Source organism: Protopterus annectens, chromosome 2.part0, assembly GCF_019279795.1.
Source record: "Protopterus annectens isolate FY-2018-M chromosome 2.part0, PAN1.0, whole genome shotgun sequence".
Taxonomy (NCBI): Eukaryota; Metazoa; Chordata; order Ceratodontiformes; family Protopteridae; genus Protopterus; species Protopterus annectens.
Genome location: NC_056728.1, coordinates 349,246,445 through 349,269,962, shown reverse-complemented (window position 1 = coordinate 349,269,962; position 23,518 = coordinate 349,246,445). Strand labels below are relative to the sequence as shown.

Here is a 23,518-nt window from a genome sequence, read left to right as displayed (position 1 = left end):
GTAAAGCGACGCTTTGATTTCGCACAACACTACTTTGGTAGGAAATTTAATTACATTATGCCGTCGGAGCAACCGACTACCGGCGTGCATAAAAAACGCAAAGATAAAGACAGGCAGCCTAGATCCAAGCCAAACTTCGAGGCCTCGGCTGGGCTGGTTGCCGGTTCTCCGGTTTTCAGTGAGGCACCTACGCAGCCCCTGACGACCGCAGAATTGGAACCACAGACCGCTTCGGATTCTCAAGCAGAGAGTTCTAGGCTGACACAGCCATTTTCTTTAGGCCCTACCGACAACATTGCAGAAGGAGAAGCCGGTGCTGCGGAAACACCTTCGGTTACAGAAGGTGTCTTCAAACCGACTACTCTCACCATAAAATCTTATGCTAAGCTTAAGACTCCTCTAAAACCAAAAAAGACTGCACATCAGTCTCCAGTTCAAGGCCCCATGCCTAAGAAACAGATGCTTAAAATGGCTGAAGATTTGATTTCTTTAATCAGGGGTTCCCAACCCCTCCCCCCCAAGACAAAAGGCCTAGACAAGAGGAGGATTATGCCTCCTCTGATCAAGTGTCTATTTCCTCAGGCTCCTCTGAGGAACAGGATTACTCCTTCCCCCCTTATGAAGATTCTGATGCTGAAGATTCCATTCCCTCAGCTTCTCCCCCTGAAGACCATTCCTTTTGGGGAAACCTTACATACCATGAGGGAACATTTCCACTGGGAAGGTCAGGACTACTCCGACTCAAAGAAAAGGCTCAGAGTTTCTTTTACTCCCCCAGCACAGACCACTTGCTATCCCTCCAGTTTTAGACATTGTGGATGATGTTTACTTAGAATCTAGTCTAAATCCAGATTCTCTGCCTCCTGCTCCAGCCAAACCAGATAGATATTATAGAGTGCCTGACTCGCACAAATTCCTTTACAAAAGCCCTGTTGCTGACCCAGAGACAGTCTCCCAGGGTCCCAAAGAGGCTAAGGCTTCTATGGATAAAAATCCTGTACCCTCTGAAAGGGACTCCAGAGCACTAGATAGGTGGGGGAAGAAGGTTTACACCTCAGCTACTCTAGCTATGAGAGCACTAAATTGTCAATTTCACATGCTGAAATACCAGCAATTCCTTATGTCTCAAATAAAACAAAAGATGAGCACGCACCCTCAACAGTCAGAATTCAAAGAAATGCAGGATCTGTTGCATGCAGCTGAACAGGTGGGCAAACATACTTTACAATGTGGATTTGATTCCTTGGAAGCTTCCTGTAGAGCAGCTGTTCCTGGGTCTGTTATACGTAGGCATGCTTGGTTAAAGGAACAAACTCTGCCTGATCATGTAAAAGCAAAGTTACTAGATGCACCCTTACAGCAGGATGTCTTATTTGGGGTTAAAGCAGAAGAGGTTTTAAAGAAAATGGAGGATAAGGCAAAATCTATGCAGATGGTCACAGATTTCCTACAGGTACAACCCCCATGCTTCAGCAGAAATTGGCCAGCAAAAAATTGGTCCTTTCCAGCTTCTGACAGACCACAGAGGGGTAAATACAGACGCCCAAGGGGCAGAGGACAAGCACAAATCCCTTACAAACCTCGCCAATGGGGCACTGCAACACAGAAGGGAAGAGAAGACAGGTCCCAAACTACTAGAAGACAAACACAATGGCTTAAACCTCAAACTGCCAAGCAAAAATCTCTTGACAGCTCCCTTGGGAGGAAAATTAGCATTTTTTTATAGACAACTGGCGCATCGTCACAAAGGACAAATGGGTCCTAGACATTATCTCACAAGGATACAGATTCCATTTCCACACCTTGCCAAGAATAAAAGGAATGCCAGACTTGCCACAAAATCAATGGGCAGAGGCACAAAAACAAATTACAGCTCTCATGGACATGAGAGCCATTCAACAGGTACCTACACAGGAGCAAGGCCAAGGATTTTACTCAAGGCTCTTTCTAGTCCCCAGAAAGGACAATGCTTGGAGACCCATTCTGGACCTTTCAATTCTAAACACCTTCTTGCAAGTACCCAAATTCAAGATGCTAACACTACAGCAGCTTCTTCCCATGTTGGGCAAGAAAGCTTGGCTAGTAACGTTGGACCTCAAGGAGGCATACCTGCATGTCCCTATCGGACAAAATTGCAGAAGATACCTCCATTTCATTGCAGGTTCAACCCATTACCAATTCTCTGCACTGCCCTTTGGCTTATCTACTGCACCCAGGGTCTTCACAAAATGCCTGGCACCATTAATTGCATACTGCAGACAAAGAGGAATTAAAATATACCCTTACCTGGATGACTGCCTCATACAAGCAGAAAGCAAGGACATTCTCTTACAACATCTGATTTTTGTAAAACACCTTCTAAGTTGCCTAGGGTACACAGTAAACGAAAAGAAGTCAAAACTAGTGCCCTCACAAGACATAATATTCCTGGGTGCCAGCTTGAATACAACGGCCCAGATGGCTTATCTGACGCCAGACAAACAACTACAACTAACTCAATACTTCAAAGTAATGGCAACAAAGACCCAACTCCCTGCAAGAAAAATTCTGCAGGCCTTGGGATTTATGGCATCTTGCATACTACTAATACCATATGCAAAACTGCATATGAGGAAATTACAATGGTACCTGAAAAGCGTATTGACTCAACACAGCCACAGCTTGGAAACAATAATACCACTCATTCCCTGCCTTCAACAGGAGTTTCTATGGTGGGCTCAGGCATGTCACCTCAACAAGGGTCAGCCTTTTACATTACCCACAGCCAGGCAAACTATAACAACAGATGCATCGGATTATGCCTGGGGAGCATACATGGCAGGACAGTATATTCAGGGCAAATGGTCTGCAGATCAAAGGCATCTACATATCAATCAAAAAGAGATGCTGGCTGTACAAAATGCCCTAACAGCTTTCAAGGATCTCCTACATCCAGGACAACTCCTAATAAAGACGGACAACACCACAGTGATGTGGTACATAAACAAGCAAGGGGTCACACATTCCTACCCACTATGCAGGCAAGCAATGACCTTGTGGAACACAGCACTGACCTACCAAGTTCAACTACAAGCTCAATTCCTGCCAGGAAAGAAAAACACATTGGTAGACTATCTAAGCAGAAACATCATAGATCCTCACGAGTGGAAACTAGATCCACAAGTATTCGCAATGATAACTCAAAAATGGGGGAGCTCAGACATAGATCTGTTTGCCTCACCCCAAAACTACCAACTACGGAAATTTTGCACAAGGACGTACCACACACTAGCTTGGAAAGTGGACGCCCTCTCATTCAGTTGGAAAACATTAACAGTATATGCCTTTCCTTCACTACCTCTTCTGGCAAAGCTGCTGCTGAAAGCCAGATTAGAGAGGCCACAAATGATGCTCATTGCTCCAGACTGGCCACGCCAACACTGGTATCCAATACTAAGGAACATGGCTCAAGGCCCACCATGGATTTTACCTCAAATTCCTCACCTGCTCAGTCAGCAAAACAATCAGATTCTACACAGCCAGCTCAAGACTTTAAATCTGGCTGCATGGCAAATTACCTAAACAACCAGTCAATACTTCTCTCTAAAGCTGTTATGGATGTCATTCTGGAGGCCAGGAGGCCCAGCACCAGGAAAGCCTATTCAGACAAATGGAAAAGATTTTGCGCCTGGAACCAGGCTAAAGGCCAAAATCCCCTTGTCCCAAATATTCCTCAGATTCTACAATATTTAACTGAGATGTTGCACAAAGGACTTTCCTTTTCATCTATTAAGATCCACGCCTCCGCTATTTCAGCACAATACAACACGGATCCTCCTATATTTTCACATCAATTACTATGACAGTACCTCAGAGGGGCTAAGAACATAAGACCACCCTGGAGAGCATCAACTTGGGATCTCAACTTTGTTTTGGAAAAACTTACACTACTGCTCTTTGAACCAGCTTTTACAGCTGACTTACAGTTTCTATCATGGAAAACTGCCTGGCTGCTAGCAATAACTTCAGCACGAAGAGTCTCAGAGCTACAGGCCCTAATGGCAGTGGAGCCTTTCATCATTTTTCACCAAGACAGAGTCGCTTTACGAACTAACCCTTTCTTTATGCCAAAGGTGGTATCCAGTGTGGCTCTAAACCAAACCACTCATTTGCCCACCTTTTATCCAAACCCCCAGAACAAAGGGGAAAGGCTCCTACACTCTTTGGACATTCACAGGCAATTACGTTACTACTTGGATAAAACTAAGGCTTTCAGAAAATCTGACCAGCTCTTTGTATCCTATGCTGCAAGATCACAAGGAAATGCTATCTCAAAACAGACCATTTCAAAATGGATAAGACATTGTATCCGTTTCTGCTACACACACCATGGGAAACCTGTACCTGGTAACATTAGGCCCCATTCCACCAGGGCTACAGCAACATCAACAGCCTTTCTCAGAGGGGTACCAACCAAGGATATTTTGGAGGCTGCAACTTGGAGTTCAGTGCACACCTTCACCAAGCATGATCACCTACCTCTATACTCTAAAACCAGAACTGGCTTTGCCACTGCAGTTCTGCAGGGCCTACTAGCTTCTCCAAACCCTGTTTAGTTCCACCGCCCATCCTTAGCTTTGGGATTCAACCTAAGTGTGATGACTGCAGCAGTGTAACATGATGAACATAGTACAGTTTTGTACCTACCATAAATGTAGATGTTTGAGTGTTCACACTGCTGCAGTCCAAGTTAGCCTCCCTCCATCCCCTCTGACCTAGCTGAGCTTTTCTATACCATTCTATCCTGTAAAACCTTTGTGGTGTATTTGCTTGTAACTGAAGGTATTCCTTTTATTCCTTTATGTTTTATTAGCAATATGTATTGCCTACCTACTTGGGGGCACCTGACATCTGGGGCAAGAAAAACTGAATAAAATGGCGTCTGATGCCTCTTGTATACCCCTGGTGCACTGACGTCAGGGAAGAAACGACAGCAACCGACGCCGGACCAAGACTTTGGAACTCTGGCTGACTGTGGGACTGCCTGACGGCAGGATAACCCAAGTGTGATGACTGCAGCAGTGTGAACACTCGAGCATCTAATTTTATGGTAGGTACAAAACTGCACTTTTTATTTGATGCTCTAACATCTACAAGTCAAGTATCTGAGTTGCGTATTCTCATGGTGGGTGAATCCTACCCAGTTTTCCATGCGGGTAGTATAACATAATGCACTAATCCTTCTTTCATGCCTAAAGTTGTTTGAATTTTACCTTGAAGCAAGCCATCAATATCCCACTTTTCTTCCTATAGCCAGAAAAACAAGGGAGAACATATTTCACAGACATTGGATGTGCACAGGCTGCTCGAGTACTACCTTTCCAGAACCAGCTTCGTTCATTATAATGGCTAAATGGTAGCCATTTGAAATTTCGGGACCTGTTACAGCAAGTTCTGAAACATGGACACTGAATGGTTGAAAGACCGAGCTTACATATGCTAAGTCCAAGATTTCATTTTTCGAAATATTCCCTTTTCTCTGGGGTAAGGTGATTTCTGAGTTGGTATATACAAGTTTGAGGAGGTTGCCCCTCCTACACACAGGTGCCAGGGTGGCACCCTCCTGCAAAAAGAAGTTTTGAGGAGGTGTGATTTTTGAGCTTCACTCTTCTCCATGTTTTTGGTCCCCCCCCCCCCCCAGCTTTTCTGGTGCTCTGCATTTTGAGTGCTGACATTTCAGTAGTCAGTTGGCTAAACAGCTGATTGTTTCCTGTGCTGAGACTAAGAAATACTAGCCCATTTCTAAACAGACTGGATCCAGATGGTTGTCATCTGCTATTGATTTTTTGCTATTCCCACCATGGTGTAACTATTCCAGGTGAAGTTAAAGCATATTCTACCAGGGCCTTGTCCTCTTCAATACCGTACTGGAAGGGGGGTGGATCATAGAAGTATTATAGAGTCAGCAACTTGGCCATCTGTTAATAGCTTCACGTAGCAATACAAACTGTATTCCTTCTCTAGGCCCTAGACAGGCTTTGCTACGGTTATTCTGTAGGGGCTCCTGGACCCGCATATCCTTTCTCCTTGCATGTAGGGTAAACTTTGGGAATCCACTTATTGGCTACTGCAACAGTGAGAATGAAAAATGTAGTACATTTGTGTAGGCCCTTCTTGGCCAAAACAGTAAATGTATTCAAATTTCTTCACTGCTGCAGTAGCCGCACACACCTGCCCACCATCCCCCTTTGTAGATGCTTGAGGTGGGACATCCTCCATTGTTACTGTTGCTGTTCTTGTTGTTTAGATTAATTTTATGGTAGTTGTTGGCTCGGGAAGAATCTTCCTTTCTTGGGCAGTAAAATCCTGAAGTCTTACCACCTTATGGTTGCTGATAGGCTAAACCCTTTTTTGGAGGGTCAACAAACAGAGTAAATGAGAGAGAGGGGAGATGTAGCTTTGGCAAGCTGGACGGATACTGTGTCCTTAGCAGTACACTACTCATAGGCTGCTGCAACAGTTAAGAAATTAGAAAATTTACCGTTATGAGTACAGTTGTATAAATCCTGCTTACTTTACTTACGCAACTACACTTTCCATTTCCGTAATTGGGAAAGGAGGGATTTTTGTGGGCAGATGAACCAGAAAATCTTTGAGATGTTAACTTCCTCTAGCAAGTCTGTCAGCAGGTGTTTAACTGACTCTTCATATTAAGCTTGGGATCATATTTCAGTAGCCTTTTAGTAAGAGGCTACTTTGACAAGTCAAGAAAGTTCTTCTGACATCAGCCTTATAGAAATGAAAGCTGTGTGCAAGAGTCTTGACAGTTTATCATGACAGCTTTGTTGTGGTTGTCTTCAGATTAATATAAACAGGGCTTCACTTGTATGATATAGTAACAAAAAGTGGACATGAAATCCTTTCATCTGTACCCAGAAACATTAGAAGTTTGTATTTAGGCTGTTCAGTGCAGCCTTCTACTGTCAGTATTAAATCTTCCAGGATAGCAGAAGCATTTGGTAGACTCCCTTGGCAGATATGGCTAGCACATGAGTGGCACTTGGATCTATAGTATTTCAACAGACAGTGTAGCAGTGAGACATGCCCAAGCTGGACTTGTTTACCACACACTTCGACAACCAACTTCCAACCTTTTGTTCCCTCATTCTTCACAAAATGGGTTGGTATATGGATGCCATCTTTTTTTTCCCTTGGACTTTGATCTGCTTTTTACCTTCTGTCCATAACCAGGGATTCATAACATCCTTCTGAAAACAAGGCAAGACAAAGCAAAAGGAATTCTCTGAGCTCCATCTTGGCCAAGATAGCATGTTTGTCTTGATGTAATTCTCTTCTAAGACCTTTGCAAGTGAGTAACAGGGTAAATGCAGCATCCAGTCTTGAATCTCAAAATCTTTTTATCTTGAAAGATAGAATTCTAATACCACACAGTATTTTTTTTTTCCATACTAGTATTGAATAGTCTCAAAGCACGCTAAAAGGCCAGTCAGCAGAAATGCATGTCAAAAATGGAAGTGATTTGTAACTTGATCTACTGTAAAAGCATATTGTAAAAGTTAGACCCCTTTAAACTGAAAAATACCAAAGATTCTGGATTGTTATAATAATCTTTTGGAGTCTAGACTTGTTTATTCATCTGATGTAGTGCATGTTTTTGTAGTTTCTTCCTGTGTTCTGCTGTTTCCTCAGATCACGCCTAATCTTTCTGTAAAGTCCTTTCTAAATGGTGTTTTACATATAAAAGCATAAGAAAATGGGTCTGTATTAAATCAGAGAAAACTCACTTCAACGAACAGCATTTCATCAGAAATGCTGTTCATCGAATTCTACTTTTGTGGTGGCCACTCCCCACTAATTATATATACCAACTCTGAGATCGCACTACAGTGAGGAAAGGGCAAATTTTCAGATCTTCACTATACTGCAGTCTCCGTATGAACAGTTCGAATGGCATGTTCAATGTAAGTGGACCAACTGTTCGCTGAACTGGATTTTTGATGAGCTAATAGGGACCCTATATATATATATATATATATATATATATATATATATATATATATATATATATATATATATATATATATGCCATCCTTTGGCATTTGAACCTTTAATTGATTCTCGGATTACCAGCAGCTGGACAGCTGTTACTGTTTGCACTTACAGAAAACACTAACTACAGTTGTTTAAAAAGTACCTGTAACAGTGGCATTATTGTACAGGATGTTATAGTTGGGAAGGCATTTTTGTGTATGCTTTTTATCCTCCATGTCTGCCAACCTTCAGGCCTCCCCTTGCTTTGGAGGCACCATCATCTAGGCAGCTGTAAGAGTTGCTTGTGCTTTTACCAGCATCCCAACAATGAGGGCATGCTATCATCTACAGTCTTGACTTCAGTGTTTTGCAGGGTCTTTCTGTTAGGAAACGCTTTACTTTGATTGTAGTGTGATGCATATAAAAGAAGAGTCATAATCAGAAGCAGGTTGTATTGAAGTCTAGAATCTCAATTCAGCTGAATTATTTTGGGGGTATTATTGAAGTATACTAAACTGCATCTTATTTCATTTAAAATACAAAGTCTTGTAATTTGGAATGCAATTGTCTCTCTCTCTCTCTCATTTCCATAGCCCTGCTAGCCACATAATAGTGGTGAATGGTAAAACATGCATTAACTTCGCTTCCTTCAATTTCTTGGGGTTGCTGGACAACAAACGAGTCAAGGTAAGCATGCTTTTGCAATTTTAAGAAAATATTTTGTTCAGTTTATTTTATTTCAGTTTATTGCAAGAACACTTGAAATGCTGTTGAATACTTCTTAGAAACAGGTTTTTAAGTAGTTTGAATTAATGGTTGTGAATTACATTTTCCCGCTTAAAGAACCACTGTTCTATATATCACATCCATATTCTGAGATTTGTTCGCACCAGAGGCCTTGATATCTGACATTTTCAGTAGTCCTGACTAACTCCTCTTCCCCAGCATCATCTCACATGCAATGTCAACATACAGAGTGGACATAGCATCCACATACCTGCAAGTTCTTTCACCACATTCAAGCAGAACTTAAATATATGCATTAGGCATTCTAGTTTACTTTTATCTCCTTCATTTTACTGATGTCAGACTCATTATCCATCTAGTTAGGATCCCACCACACAGTGAAGTTGCTAGAACATGTTCAGCGATGCCCACTCCCTCCTGTTAGACATCTGTTTTGTATGAATTAACAGCACAATAGTAAAAAGTGTTTCTTATTTTGGAAATTCTGTTTGGCAGTGCTTGAATTACAGCCTTTCCACAGTACACAGGGAATATGCATTATTACTGCCTACGTCTTTGTTGACACCAAAGGCTAAAACTGGGGGAAGAAAGCAAGTAAAACTTCTAAGAGGAGGAGGCAACAAGCAGATGTTTGCAAAGGCAGGGAAACAGTGGTCAGCACAGTCAAGAATAATTAAGGGAGCCCCATGTATCCAATTGTACAGTCTGTGGAGAGAGGCCCCAGACTCTTAGAAGATTTGTGTCTGAATGTTCTGTGGTATAGTTTATGCATTACTTTTGAAAGAGAATTACTTGTTAGCTACATTTTCTACTGTAATTTAGTGGAATAATGTATGTGTCCTGGCATTATTGGGTGTCTGCAGAGATAAAAATCACTGTTTTTCTTACACACACACACACACACACACACACACACACACACACACACACGTCATAGCAGTACTAGTTTTGTACTTATTTAAAATAGCAGTGCATTGTGCAGCACTGGTACTGGCATGCCAGATCAGTGACTGGCAGGGGTAGAGTCACTTTTATTTACCACAATGAGGAATAATACAAAGCTGTCATTGTCCCTGATTTCACAGACCTTCCTAATTTTTCTCATAATGTTGCTCTGTCTTTTGTAAAAAGTTTGATTTGTTTGTAAATCATTCAGGATTACAGACAGTCAATAAATACAGACATCAGAGTTTTATACTTATTGTCCAAAATGCATGTTGATGCAAAAGATGTTATACTATTAACTTTTTTAATTTAATTATGTAATATTTAAAAATTGGTCCTGATTTTGAGCCTTTATTCTGCTATTATTGGTATTGTGCTGAATTCTTTTGCAAAGAAGTTGAAAGTTGTAGTATTTCATGTTCTGCCAGAGTATATAAAATCCATGAAAGAGAAAACCATCCCTGAAGATTGGAGGCATCAGCTGTTCTTAAAATCCAAGTTTGCACTGAGATCAGTCACTCTGGACTACTGATCTCTCTAATGTTTGCGTTGCTTATGCTCATTATCAGCTTTATCCTAACAGGATTATATCACATACTTTTTCAAGTTAAAGAGCATAGTCAGGAAATTAATACATTTTTCTTTTCCTCATTTTTCACCAACCAGCAACAGCTTTTGTGGGGCCTCCACAAAGTCAAGGATGATTAAGGGGCCCCCCTTGCAGCCACAGGTATTGCAGTTACCTAAAGCTAGCTATGTTATTTTAGTGGAGGAAATATCCACCGGCATAGCTTAACTAAGCCAGGGACAGTGTCAATTGTAAAATATTTGGGTCGGTATTATATAAACAAAGCAGTAAAATCTCGACTTACCTTTGATCGACCCCTGTTTCCCGAAGCTGCACAACATCGACCTGTCAAATCATCGATTTCTTTCCAAGGGAAAGAAATCAGTAGCCCAAACACGCATACCAGATTACTGCAAATACTATAAAAGTGGGGGGGGGCTTCACACCCACACCCCCTGATGTGGGGGGCTGTACCCCCCACACACACCATAACTAAATATACTAACTCCGAGATTGCACTACAGTTGGGAAAAGGGCAGATTTAACAGAACGGCCAACCGATTTCTTTCCATTGGAAAGAAATCGATGATTTGGCCGTTGATGTTGTCCAGCTTTGAGAAATAGGGGTCGAGCAAAGGTAAGTTGAGATTTTACTCCTTTGTTTATGTAATATAGACCCAAATATTTAATGGAATTGTGAAGCCTGTTGCCTGATAAAACTCTGTTACTATAACCAGGTATATCTTTCAATTTTACAGGAGATATAAATAAGAGTCATTACCCAGTTGGTTTAATAAGTACACAAGATGGCTGTACTAACTTTTGTTGGTTTGAAAGACATGTTACAAAATATCAAGATAAAATAACATGCTGCGATTAGGGGCCCTCCATGAACAGGGGTCCCCCAGCGACTACAGGGTTCACTGGTGCCTAAAGCTGGCTATGAAAACATGCCACTAACTGAATTTCATCCAATTTGATAGCTTTAGTGGCTTTTTCACAACTACATTTTTCACACAGGGAGAGCTGTCTGTTCAGCCTGTTGATCAGTCTGCAGCCATCTTAGAATTTCTCCTGTTACTAGTTCTTAAAGCATTTCAGAATTCTTCCAATTCATAGCACCATTCTCAGGCTACATATTTTTCCAGTTAAATCTTAACAGGTGTAGGTGTGCTGACATACTGTGTACAAACTTTGCAAGATATACTGATCTTTACTAGAAATCGCAGTAGTGCCTGTTTGTAGTAATGCTTTGGCATTTTCACCATTTGAGAAACAGGCTGCTATCTGTCTAACTTTAGTATGTGACCTGCATATTTCATTTTTTTTATTCTGATGGTAACTTTGTTTTTTTCTTAATTTACGATGGGTACTGTCTCAGTATAATATGTTCTCTATCTTTATCAGTTTTTCATTTTCTTGTGTTTGGATTCCACACTAATAGTGAATCAGTTATATTCCAACACCTTTTATTTCTGTTGATTGTGGAACTGCTATTTGAAATACTTCTGGTGCCGATGAGATCTCGTGTACTAGTCCTGAGAAATCTAGAGCTTCTTGGTGATGCATTGTATGTAGAGCTTTGCAGCTTTCTTCATCTAACCGTATGTACTGGAAGCTCTTATGTGCCGCAGTTTGCATATGATCCTGAAAAGAACTTTCATTTGGCATAGCGGACATCACTCTTTCTCTGCCTTAAAAAAATGTCAGTGCTGTCTTTAATCACTATGTTTAGATCTTGCAGATCGATACTTATGTGAATCTTCTTATAAGTGACTACTATTTTCCTCTCTTCTTGCTGTGTTTGATAATGGTTCCTGTTGTTGCCATTTCCTTTAGTACTTAATCATGTTTACACCTGAGAACTACTGATACTTGCTTGAGCATTTATTATTGGTATGGCTTCTGGACTTAATTTAATTTTACATGGTCTTCTCAAACAATCCATGTCTATATAAAAAAGCATAGTCATGCATGATAGCTTTGCTGTGGCTACGTAGAGTATTTTGAGGCTCTGAGTGTGTGCAGCTGTTTTTTACACTTCACTGTCTACCTGTGCACTTTGAATGTTACCATGCCTAACTTCTCATAAATAATTTACCTAACATTTTTAGGTCATTTTATCTTCTTCATCCAGTGCTGCTTGTATGAAAGAGGATTTTGTATTTTTCATTTTTGTATTCACATGCCAATAGTTTTTGACCCTTGACTTTGGTGTTCTGAGTGTCTCTTTGCCTTTGAGCACAAAGTATTTTTTGGCACATTTAACTCCTCTCTTGTGTCTAAGTTCAGCACTTATTCTGAAATCCTTTTGGCAGCTGTCAGATTGCTTATTTTTTAGCATTGCATTCTATGATTTTTTTCATGTCATTGTTTTTTTTTTTTTCATTTTAAAAATGAAGTATTTTTTTTATTATTTGAATACAGTATTATGCAAATTAATTTGAGCACTTTTTTCTTTCGTCATAATTGCAAAATGATTCTTTTTACCACAGCTTCCAGAAAAACTGGTTAGCGGCTGGATACTGTCCTTCTCTTGCCTATAGCCACACTTTGTATACAAGACTTAAAATTGACTCGTGCTTCCTGTATACCTTGTGTCTGTCTCACTCATTGCCATTACTGTTACGGTACATGTTCACTTCATGATTCATTTCACATTAATTGTCTCACATTTTACATGCTTCCATGTCTTCAGTTCATCACTTTAAATGCATACTTGTAATTTCAATCACTTTGCATGCATCCACTGCTTTTTATAAGGTTACATTGATAAAAAAAGCCAGCACTTTGTTTAATCATTAGTACACCGAATACACTTCTGTCCTTTATCAACGAATCACAGAACTCCCTGAATTCAGTGTTTGGGTCAATTTTTGACTCTGTAACATAGGCATCTGTAGTTTGAGTCTGTGATTTCTTGTGAACAATTAAATGTCTGACACATTAATTTTTTTTTCTAGGGTGACGGTTTTTCCTTTCTCCACTTCTTGAAAGGTAAAATACCTTCAAGGTCTCTTCCCGTGCAGTATGTAGAAACCTAGTAAACTGCCCTTTCTAACCTCTCATTGGTCTGTTCTGCTCACAGTGAAAAACATTTTAACACCTTTGAGTTATCACATTAGATATAGTCAAACGTGCGTGTATATATAAAGAAAACAAACTATAGTAACATGTTGCCAGTCATAAGTATTATACATCACATGTATTCTTTTGTATAACTATAATTAATCCAGCATTACATAAATTACTCACTTCCTGCTTTCGCTTAATCCTCACTCCACTTCCAAACATTTTGCATGTATTGTTTCCACAATTTCCATTTTTCAGTGTAATTCTCTCCTGCCTTTTTGTAGAGATCCCACTTCCAATTTTTATCTTTGTTACAGTATTCAATACTGTTTAGACTTTAACATCTTCTAGTAATTGCTTCTTTGGAAGCCACCAGAATTAAGCTTAATAAGGTGTTACAGTTCAGATCCTGTATCCCAGCTCAAAAGAAAATTATTTCCTTAGTTGCATCCAATTGCTCACGCAATATTTTTGAAATAGTACTCTGTAGGACGTTTTTAAAGTCTGCCAACTCTTTATACTCCTAAAACATATGTTTCCAGTTGTCTCTTTCTTCCCTGTCACACCACTAACATTTGCCATCTACCTGAGGAAAAATTCTTTGGAGTCTGTTTGACATGTAAAAATACCTATGTACATAAAAATCCTAATTCTTCTACACTTTGTTAGATATTTGGAAGCCATACATATGTCCTACCATTGTTTCCATGTGAATTGCTTATCCAACCTCTCTTCCCAATCTTTTCTAACCTCCTGTGATTGGTTCCTACAGTTATTGTGCAATGTTTTATATACCCTACTGATTATCCCTTTTTTAAAAGAAGCTTCCTTTATAGCTTCAAGTAAAAATTCTACCAGAGCGGGTCTTTCACTTAGGATTTCCCTATCCATTCTCTTTGTCTGCTTTCATATCAATCCCTGATAGGGAAAGCAGTCTGTATACTGCAGACCAGATGTCTTCTTGGCTTCTTCCCATTCCCTCTCTAGTTATTTGCTCCCAGTACCTTGGTTCCTTTGCCAGTTTTCCTTAATAAATTCCTGTCCCCTCTTGCCTATTCTCTGTACTACTGAGTGCAGTCATCTCTATTGGCAAAATGTCCTTTCTTCATTTTCGTGTTGTCTTCATTCTCAGAATACAGTCCACTTCTTTTTGAATATAAGATTCTGTATGGCTGTTCTCCCACAGTGAAAAGATTTATGGGGAATCCACGGGTACTACACTTCTGCTAAAACTGACTTTAAGTAATGATCTGGTGTAGATGGATAAAACCCTGTCTGCATAACAGGTGACCCAGTTTAAAGTAGAAGCTCTTATGCTTCTAGGAGCTGGTGGGACTGGATGGAAGTATGTGATTGTTTCAGGCTCAGTCATCCTGGGAAAGAGGGGCGGCTTTGGCTTGCCACAAGTTACTCCTAGTGGGAGCACTAAAAGTTCCATTCCATGGAGCTTGTGCCTAGAAACACTACACTGGTGAGTACAGTTGCACAGTAAACTGAGGGGAATTCAGAGTGGGGAAGTACATTTCCCCTCAGTGTAGCACATAGTGGAGCTCAGAAGATCTGCTATGAAGGAGGTGGGTGCTGTATCAGGGAGAAGGTAGATAAGCCTACAGAACCAGCAAGCTGGACCATTCCCTACCACCCAGCTCTTACAATGGAGAGGATAAGCAGAAATTGACTGCATGGGATTCACAGGCAGGAATGAACAGACAGTAGTAGCATTTTCTGTTAGCAAGAGGATTCCAGCCTCTTGCTTCAGAAAGAATAAATCCGTTTGATGCAGGTAGAGGAGTCACCAGAGTCAGGTCTACAGGAGTATAAAAAAAATTGTTTTGCAGCAGTAGGATTTCTGGTGGTTGTGTTTGGACAGTCTATTCAAAAGAACTAAATCTCAGGCCTTCTAGTAATGCAGGTGAAACAAAAACAAACAAAAATGCTAACAACTTTGAACAAATTGAATTTTAAACTGTGAGTTATAGTTCTGCAGTATAAACCACTCAACTGGAAAAATGTTTACTTCTAACATTGTGTAGCATTTGTAATATTTTCAAAACTGCTCACAGAGGAGAAAGATGTAGATGTGTTGCCAGTCTTTTATGAGGTGTTTTGCACAACTGCTAGTAGTGCAACTGAGAGCATGTGACATGCAATAGGTAGTAGCATTAGTAGTATTTCATAACAGTTGTCCGATTGACTACATAACCAAGCTGGGACTCGCTTTAATAAAATCTGATTTGTTTTATGTCTTAATTCAGCCTATTTTCACTACAAGACCTTTTCTGGGTAGACATGCGAGGAGAATATTTTAATATGGTACCTTTGACAGACTGATGTAGGTCTGTAGATGGAACACACATAAGCAAAGATTGCAGGTACCTGTGAATTTTCAGGATGGCAAAAGGAAAAGGAGCTTCTCCCTTAACTAAGAGAGTACAAGGACTTTTATGTGCAAGTAGTCTGCCCTTCTTGTAAAGATTAAAAAACAATCCCAAGAAGGACTGTCCGCTCACCACCATGAACCCAGGCACAAAAAGATTGTTCCAAGCACAATGGAGTAATCCAAACACATTGAAGTTTATGCCAAAAACTCTTCAACAAAAAAGTCCACAGCAAAGGTAAAAAGCTCCAAAATCCCAACAGTAAAGTAAGCGCTTTCGTCTGTAACCATACCAGACTTTATCAAACTGTTGTATTTCCCTCCTCTTTCCACTTGTATACACTTGTTACTAATTAGTATCCAATTAACATTTAAAAATACAGTTGTCCAAAAATATTTAAAAACATCTACTCTGAAATTATATTAACAGAACAATTCACATAGGGTGTGTACCTAGAAAAATACTATGTATAAGGACTAAAGGTATAAATATTAAATGTTACTTCAATAATTCCCATTTTAAATTATTCACATTTTAAATTAAAGTTTTCTAGCTCTCTGTTTTAAAACTGGCTGAAGGGATAAATATTCATTAATGCCTGGGGATTCAATTGCGTTTAAGGTCAACTGCCAATGCAGTTCCCTAGTATCTAATTCTTTACCCCAATCACCCCCTCTAATGTTCCATTTCACAATCTCCAGAATACCAAACTTGAAACTAGTAAAGCTAGGACATATTTCTGAATGTTTAAAAAGGGCATTATTTTTATTCTTCGTTTCCATAGCGTATGTATGTTCGTAAATTCTTTGTCTAAGGGATCTTTCTGTTTTCCCCACATAGAAGTTTGAACAACTTTGGCATATTGCGATATAAATAACCCCTCTTGTTTGACAATTGCCACCAACTGTCTTAACAGTGGGTATCTTTTCTCCTACTTTATATTCATTGGTTTCTAAAATGAGTGAACATTGATTGCACCTACCACATTTTTTAGTAGGTCTAATTATACTTAACTGTTTTGTATGTTCCAGTAAATATTTCATATTTTTCCCCACTCACTTAGTAAACAGTTGGCCTGTACCTAACAACTGGGTAAACTCTTCATTTAATATCACCCAATTCTTAGTAAGGATCTTTTGTACCTCCCTACCAAATGAACTATATTCTATAACCGTAGAAGGTGTATATATTTGTCTGGTTACTTTGTGGGGCTATAAAAGCTTGTTCTTGTCCTAATAGGGGAATACATTTTTTACCCCAGCCTATTGTAATCTCTTCTTTAAATTTCTCTACCAGTTCCATGGGGTATCCCCTATTTCTAAACATTTGGGTCAACAACATCAATTCTTTAGTTAACCCTTCCAGAGTTGAACACATTCTGGCCGCTCTAATCATCTGACCTCTTACCAGATTTCTCTTAATGTATACTGGATGTTGACTTTCAAATCTTAAAAAACTTTTAGGGTTTCCTATGAACCATTGATTCAAAGCAGTTCTGGTTAATATTTTTAGTCAACCTTACATCCAAATAATCTGTAACATTTGAATTATGAGTATGTGTAAATTGGAAATATTCACAGATATTATTAATAAATCTCTCAAATTTCAATACTTTCTCTAAATCTACTCTCCATAAAATGAACACATCATCCAAATAGCGGATATATAATATCCAGTCTTTGGAAAATTCAGTACCAAAAATATATTTCTTCTCCCACATGCAAAAAACTAGATTAGCAAAAATGGGGGTGCAACTTGACCCCATCACCACCCCTTTTAATTGCCTATAATATTCTTCTTCAGACACGAAGAAGTTGTTTTTAAGTACCCATTCCATCATTTGCACTACAAAATTAATCATGGTAGCACTCAAACTACTGTATTCTAATAGTGCTTCATGAAATAATTCCAATCCCAATTCATGGAGGATAGATCCAAAAGGTCAACAACATCAATAGTTGAAAAACCAGTACACTCTGTGTAATATTCCTGTTTTATCCGAGTTAAAAAGTCCCATGAATCTTTAACAACATAATTTTTTTTTTTGTAGGATATCTTTTAATAATCTATCTATAAACACTCCCAATGGGTATGTGGAACTACCTTGGGCAGCTACAATCAATCTGTACGGTGGGTGGAGAATATCTTTGTGTACCTTAGGTGTGCCGAATACAGTCAGGACAAAAGGATATCGTTTCTGTAGGAAGTTAAATACTTCCTCATTAATGACTTCCTGCATTAAACTATCCTCTAAATTCATCTGTAATCTGTTATGGGCCATGTTAACTTCATTTCTGGAGGCTACTGAGTATTTTTCTTTATCTTGTAACATATTAGTAATCTCATTAATATAATGTATGGTTTCTACTAATACTATTCCCCCTCCCTTATCCGGCTTCATTGTTTTGCCAAAGGGGATGACCATACACTTTTTGGCGTTTAGCTTGAGGCCATGGCTCTGGCACCAGTTGTCTGTTTCTATGAGGCCCTTTTGGAGAATGCTTGTGTCGGCTGGAGAGTTGATTATGGCGCCCAGTTTGCAGTCATCTGCGAACTTGGTCAGCCACAGTCCTTCCGTGTTGGCCTGTACCGCCGAGAAATATATACCGAACAAGAGAGGTCCCAGAACTGAGCCTTGTGGGACGCCACTTGTAACTGGTTTGGAGTCTGACATGGCTCCAACAATTCTAACCATGTGGGTTCTGTCCTTGAGCCAGTTTGCAACCCATCTAGTGACATAGGGGTTTATATTTAAGCTGGTGAGCTTATCTATAATGCCCGAGTGGGGTATTGTTTCAAAGGCTTTGCAAGGTCCAGGTAAGCTGTGTGAACCACCTTCCCCTCGTCAATGGCCTTGGTGACTGTTTCAAAGAAATCAACCAGGTTTAAGAGGCAGGATCTGCCCTTAACAAAGCCAAACTGGGTAGGATCCAGTGTCTGTAGGTCCCCAATATCTTTATTTATGAGGTCCATGATGATCCTTTCCATAGCTTTGCAGACCAAGCTAGTCAGGCTTATGGGGCGATAGTTTCCAGGATCCGTTGAGGCACCACCTTTGTGGGGAGGGACCACTGTTGCTGAACGCCACTCTTTGGGTACATTTCCTGTAGTAAGGCTAAGATTGAACAGTAGTTTTATGTTTGGGTTTAGCTGTTCTTGGAGTTCATGTAGGACGAGCCGGGACACCATCTGGTCCCATTGATGCTGTGTTTTTGCTTTGAAGAGGCGGCTCTTACCTGAGCATCTGAGATGTCAGGGGCAGCACTCTGTTGGGATAGATATTTGCCCTTTTGGTGGGGGAGAAGTTTGCACTGAACCTGTCAGCTAGGATGTTGGCAATGTCTGTGGGCTCGGTGTATTTTTGTCATTTTGGACCAATTCTGAGCATATCTGGGAATTCCCACCCAGGTTCCTAACATAACTAAAGAAAGCCTTGTGATTATCCTTAGTGTCCTGTGCAATTTTTCTCTCGAAGCTGGCCTTAGACGATTTTATGAGTGCCTGTAGTTTTTGCTAATACTGATCAGAGATGCCTTCCCTTTTTGGGATTTTGCTCTATCATGTAGTAGCTTCCTCCTTCTGTTGTATAGTTTGTTTATGGCTGGGGTCCACCAGACAGGACGTCTGCCTTTGGAGGATTGGGTCTTGGTTTTATTTGGGATTGCATGATCCATGCATTCCTGAAGGTGTTCATAGAATACGTTTATAAAGGATTCTGCGGTCTGGGCCGTATTTTCCACAGACCCAGGGGCTTTGAAGGATTCCGCCTCGGTTTTGAGGCATGTGAAATTTGCTTTAGAGAAGTTTTTCATTGTCGTTTTCTGGGCAGGGGGTGGGGTCGGGATGTGAATATCCATTGAGATTAGTTTATGGTCTGATCTTTCCAGTGAGGGATACACTTCTGGTCTGGAGCATAGTGTCCCCATGTTGGTGATGATCAGGTCCAGTATGTTTTCCCCTCTTGTGGGAGTGGTAACAAGTTGTTCCATAGCATTTGAGTTTATAAATTCTAGGAACCTTTGGGCTAGGGTGTTGGAGCTAGAGTAATGCTCCCAGTCTGTTTGGGTAGTTGAAGTCACCCAATATAATGGTGTTTGGAGAGACCTTCATATTTTCCAGTATTCTCAGGAAGGCCGAGTGGGGTTCCTGTGTTTGGGAGGGTGGTCTGTAGCAGGCTATAAACTGGAAGGCAGTTTTACCCACTGTTAGTTGCACATGGATAGTCTCTGATGCTTCGTGCTGTGCCACCAACCTGGAGGTGTGGGTATCTTTGTGAATACTGATACTCCCCACCTTTTGTGGTTTGGTCCAAGTTTTGGGGCGAAAAGCATGGTATGAGGTATAACCTGGTAGTGCTGGGGTGCTCTCGGAGCCTTGAACCAGGTTTCTGTTACTGCACAGATATCGATGTTCTCCATGCTAAGGAGAGTTTTGAGTGCATGCATCTTGAGGTTTAGACTTCTGGCGTTGAGTAGCATTACTCTTAGTTTCTTATCCCTTGTGATACCTATGGAGGTGGGTTTGTCTTTTGAGCCTTGCCTAAAAAGGTACTATGGGGGTAGCAAGAGCCTTTGCCAATATCTGAAAGCCCAGGGTGACAGGTGCAAGCCATCCCTAGCGAAGCATCGTGGCTTGTCGAGCATGTCATCCCAGGCTGACAGGCATTGATCCTTTGAATGACACCAATACTTAAGCCAATTGTTGAAATTGATCATCTTGTCTTCATATTGTGGCTTCATTCTTGGTGAGGGTAAGATGCTACTCAAGGTCAGGGTCATACTGGCCTGGGCTACATGCTCAGAGAGCTCCTCTATGTCTCTTTTCATGTAGTCCAGGGAGGTACATCTCAGGTCATTCACACCAGCATGGACAATGACTGAGTCATATTTGTACTTGCCTTGGAGTGACCTGAGTGCTTGTGTTATGTGTTGGATCCTAGCGCCCGACAGGCAGCTCACGTGACCTTCTCCTTGTTCAGCCTGGTGAGCAGGGCGTCAGTGTGCCTGACGATAGATTCACCTATTACAAGTGTATCAGGTGTGTTTAGCCTTAAGGGCTGTGACTGTTCAGCACACTGGCTTTGTGAGCTATGTGTTGCACGTGTTTTGTTTTGGGGTAGCGGTTGCTTGGGTGTCTGCTTTGGAGGTCTCTGCTGCTTAGGCAGATTTTATTTAGAGCCTCAGTATGTTTTTGTGTGTTTGTGTTTGGTTTGTTGTTATGGTAGGTCTATGTGAGACTGGAATTGTAGTGAGTGTGGTTTCCTTCTCCTCCTGACTGGTTATGCCAGTACTGAGTTGAGAGAGCTTAGCCTCCAGTTTGGCTATATGGTTGCATCTCTCACATGTGTTGGAATTTGTTGGGAGGAGGAGAGGGTTGTCTGTGTACATGAGGCAGTTGTAACATTGCCTCAAGATTCCCAGATTCACCATCTGGACAGGAGAGGAGATTGACAACTGACCTTTGGACATGCTAGAATAGTATTGAGAATTCCTTTATAATTGAAAAAAGGGCCAATGGGGAACAAGGTACTCAAGGGAGTTTGTGAGGGTGTAGTGCTTTTAATTTTTTAGAGCTGACTTATATAATTGCTTTAGTGAGCAAGTGCCAGGTAATTTAAATGCAATGTGTTACAGGTAACTTAAATGCAAAAACGACAAACAGTAACTTTCTTTCAAGTGAAACAAGGAAATAAGTACAGTAAGCAATGTAGATATCACTAGGGATCCACAGAAGTGCTAAAAGGCCGCGTTTTAGGTGGAATTAGCGTTTCAGGGAAATAAACAAACAACAAGCATACAAACAAAGCTAAATTCAGCAGACCTGGATCTAGTCTATGCTACAGCAAACAAGGTGTACCAATTTCAGTAAGAAACAGTTAGAATATGCAGGCACTATAAGCCTTTAACCAGAAATTCCCAGCTCAGAAGGGCAGAGTACAGCCTCTCCTCCCACAAGAGTGCAGACCGCGATCCTTCTTAATGTAAAATAACTGGCCTGAAGCCCAAGTGCTTAAACCAGAACTAATACACTTTTAGAATAACAGACACTGAGCCCTCAATCAGCAGTTCCCAACTTAGAAGGATGTAAGCTACCTGTCCTGCCACCACAGTGCAGGCCACAAACCTTCCTAATGTAAAACAACTGGTCTGAAGCCCAAGTACTTAATCCAAAAGACTTAGAAATGAGCAGCAAAAGGCTAATTAAGCCCCTTGCTTCCAGAGATCTAAGCCAAAAAACTGCTTGCTTCTTCAAAGCTTTTGTCCAAAATCCTGTACAAAAAATATACCTCGTAAGATTTGCAATATGTGGTAAATAATGTGATTTAAAAAAAACTGAACAAGTATGAAAGCTCTTTGATAGACACTGGGTTACACAGGGGGTTAGTATCAAAGTTCTGTCTGTCCATGCTGCTGATATATTTTAGACTTGTTAATGTTCTAGTCAAACAAAGAGTTATGTTTTTCTAAGTGTACAAAATCGATTTAATTAAATTTATCAGTGGAAGAATGCTCAGCTGTTTGAGGGATTTCCAGTGATGGTATGACACGAGGGTAACATTTTTGCTGATGTTCATCGTGCATACAGCTGCAGTCCTAACAGATGGGTTCTCCTGCCGTCAGGCGGGTCCTCGGTCGGCCAAATTCCAAAGTCTAGGTCCGGCGTCGGTTGTAGTCGCTTCTTCCCTGACGTCAGTGTGACAGGGGTATAAAGGAACCAGCCGATGCCATTTTCTTCAGTCTTTCTTGCTGCGTGGTGCCCGAAGCAGAAGCAGTTCGCAAGTGCCGGTCGGCCAGCTCCTGAAATTACGAAAATTTTGAAACCGAAGTAGTCTTGAAAGCTAAGTACCCCATTGGGGAAACTTTTCTTGCCTCTGACCGATGTCAGACAAAGTTAATAATTGTATTTCATGTGGGAAGCAAATACCGCATAAGGATTTCCATTCCCTCTGTATATCTTGTTTAGGCCCAGACCACAACGTCTCGGTCTGCCGCTTTTGTGCTACATTCAACAAACTCACCATTAAGCGTCGGAGTTAAGCCCAGCATTATTTTGGAAAAACATTTAACTATATTATGTCGTCGGATACTCCGATTCCAGTTTTGTCTAAAAAAACGCAAAGATAAGGACCGACACACGAGGTCCGCGGCCTCTACTGACACCACGCCAAAGCCGACTACACATGGTCCGGTTCTCAGCGAGGCGCCTATGCAGCCCCTGACTACCGACACTTCATTGGCGGTGTCTCCTGTGCCTGAGGTCGCAGGCTCCTCGGCCCACACCCCGACTACAGATACCGAAGCCACTCTTGGCGTTGAACCTCAAAATGTGGACAGGTCTACCTCCACTCAAGGTGTCTTCAGACCTTCCTCCTCTTTTTCCATCAAGGCTTTCACTAAGTCTAAAGCAGCCATGCATTCTAAGAGACGAGCTACACAGGGCCCATCTCCAGGCCCCATGCCTAAAAAAGATGCTTAAAATGGCTGAGGATTTAATTACTCATCAGGGGTTCTCAACCCCCACTGGACAAAAGGCCCAGAGTGGAGGAAGAATCCCCCTCCTCTGATCAGGGCTCCATTATTTCAGAGCACTCTGATGATCAGGAACATTCTTACTCCCCTTTTGAAGGCTCTGATGCAGAGGAGTCCATTCCTTCTGTATCCCCCCCCAGAGGATTACTCATTTGGGGAAACTTTGCATACCTTAAGGGAACACTTCCACTGGGAAGGCCAAGATTATTCAGATTCCAAGAAAAGGCTTAGGGAATTTCTCTTGCTAC

At 41.0% G+C, this 23,518-nt stretch overlaps 1 protein-coding gene across 1 annotated transcript in view; it reads left to right on the top strand.

Annotated features, from left to right (window-relative positions):
• The window catches only part of SPTLC1 (serine palmitoyltransferase long chain base subunit 1), a gene marked incomplete at its 5' end in the record, with an annotated part of 1,612,539 nt that overhangs the window by 244,324 nt on the left and 1,344,697 nt on the right, over positions 1-23,518 (top strand). The window contains one exon of the mRNA XM_044060319.1: positions 8,625-8,718. Within this exon, the coding sequence (XP_043916254.1) occupies positions 8,625-8,718 (94 nt within the window). The remainder of the gene's footprint in view (positions 1-8,624; positions 8,719-23,518) is intronic.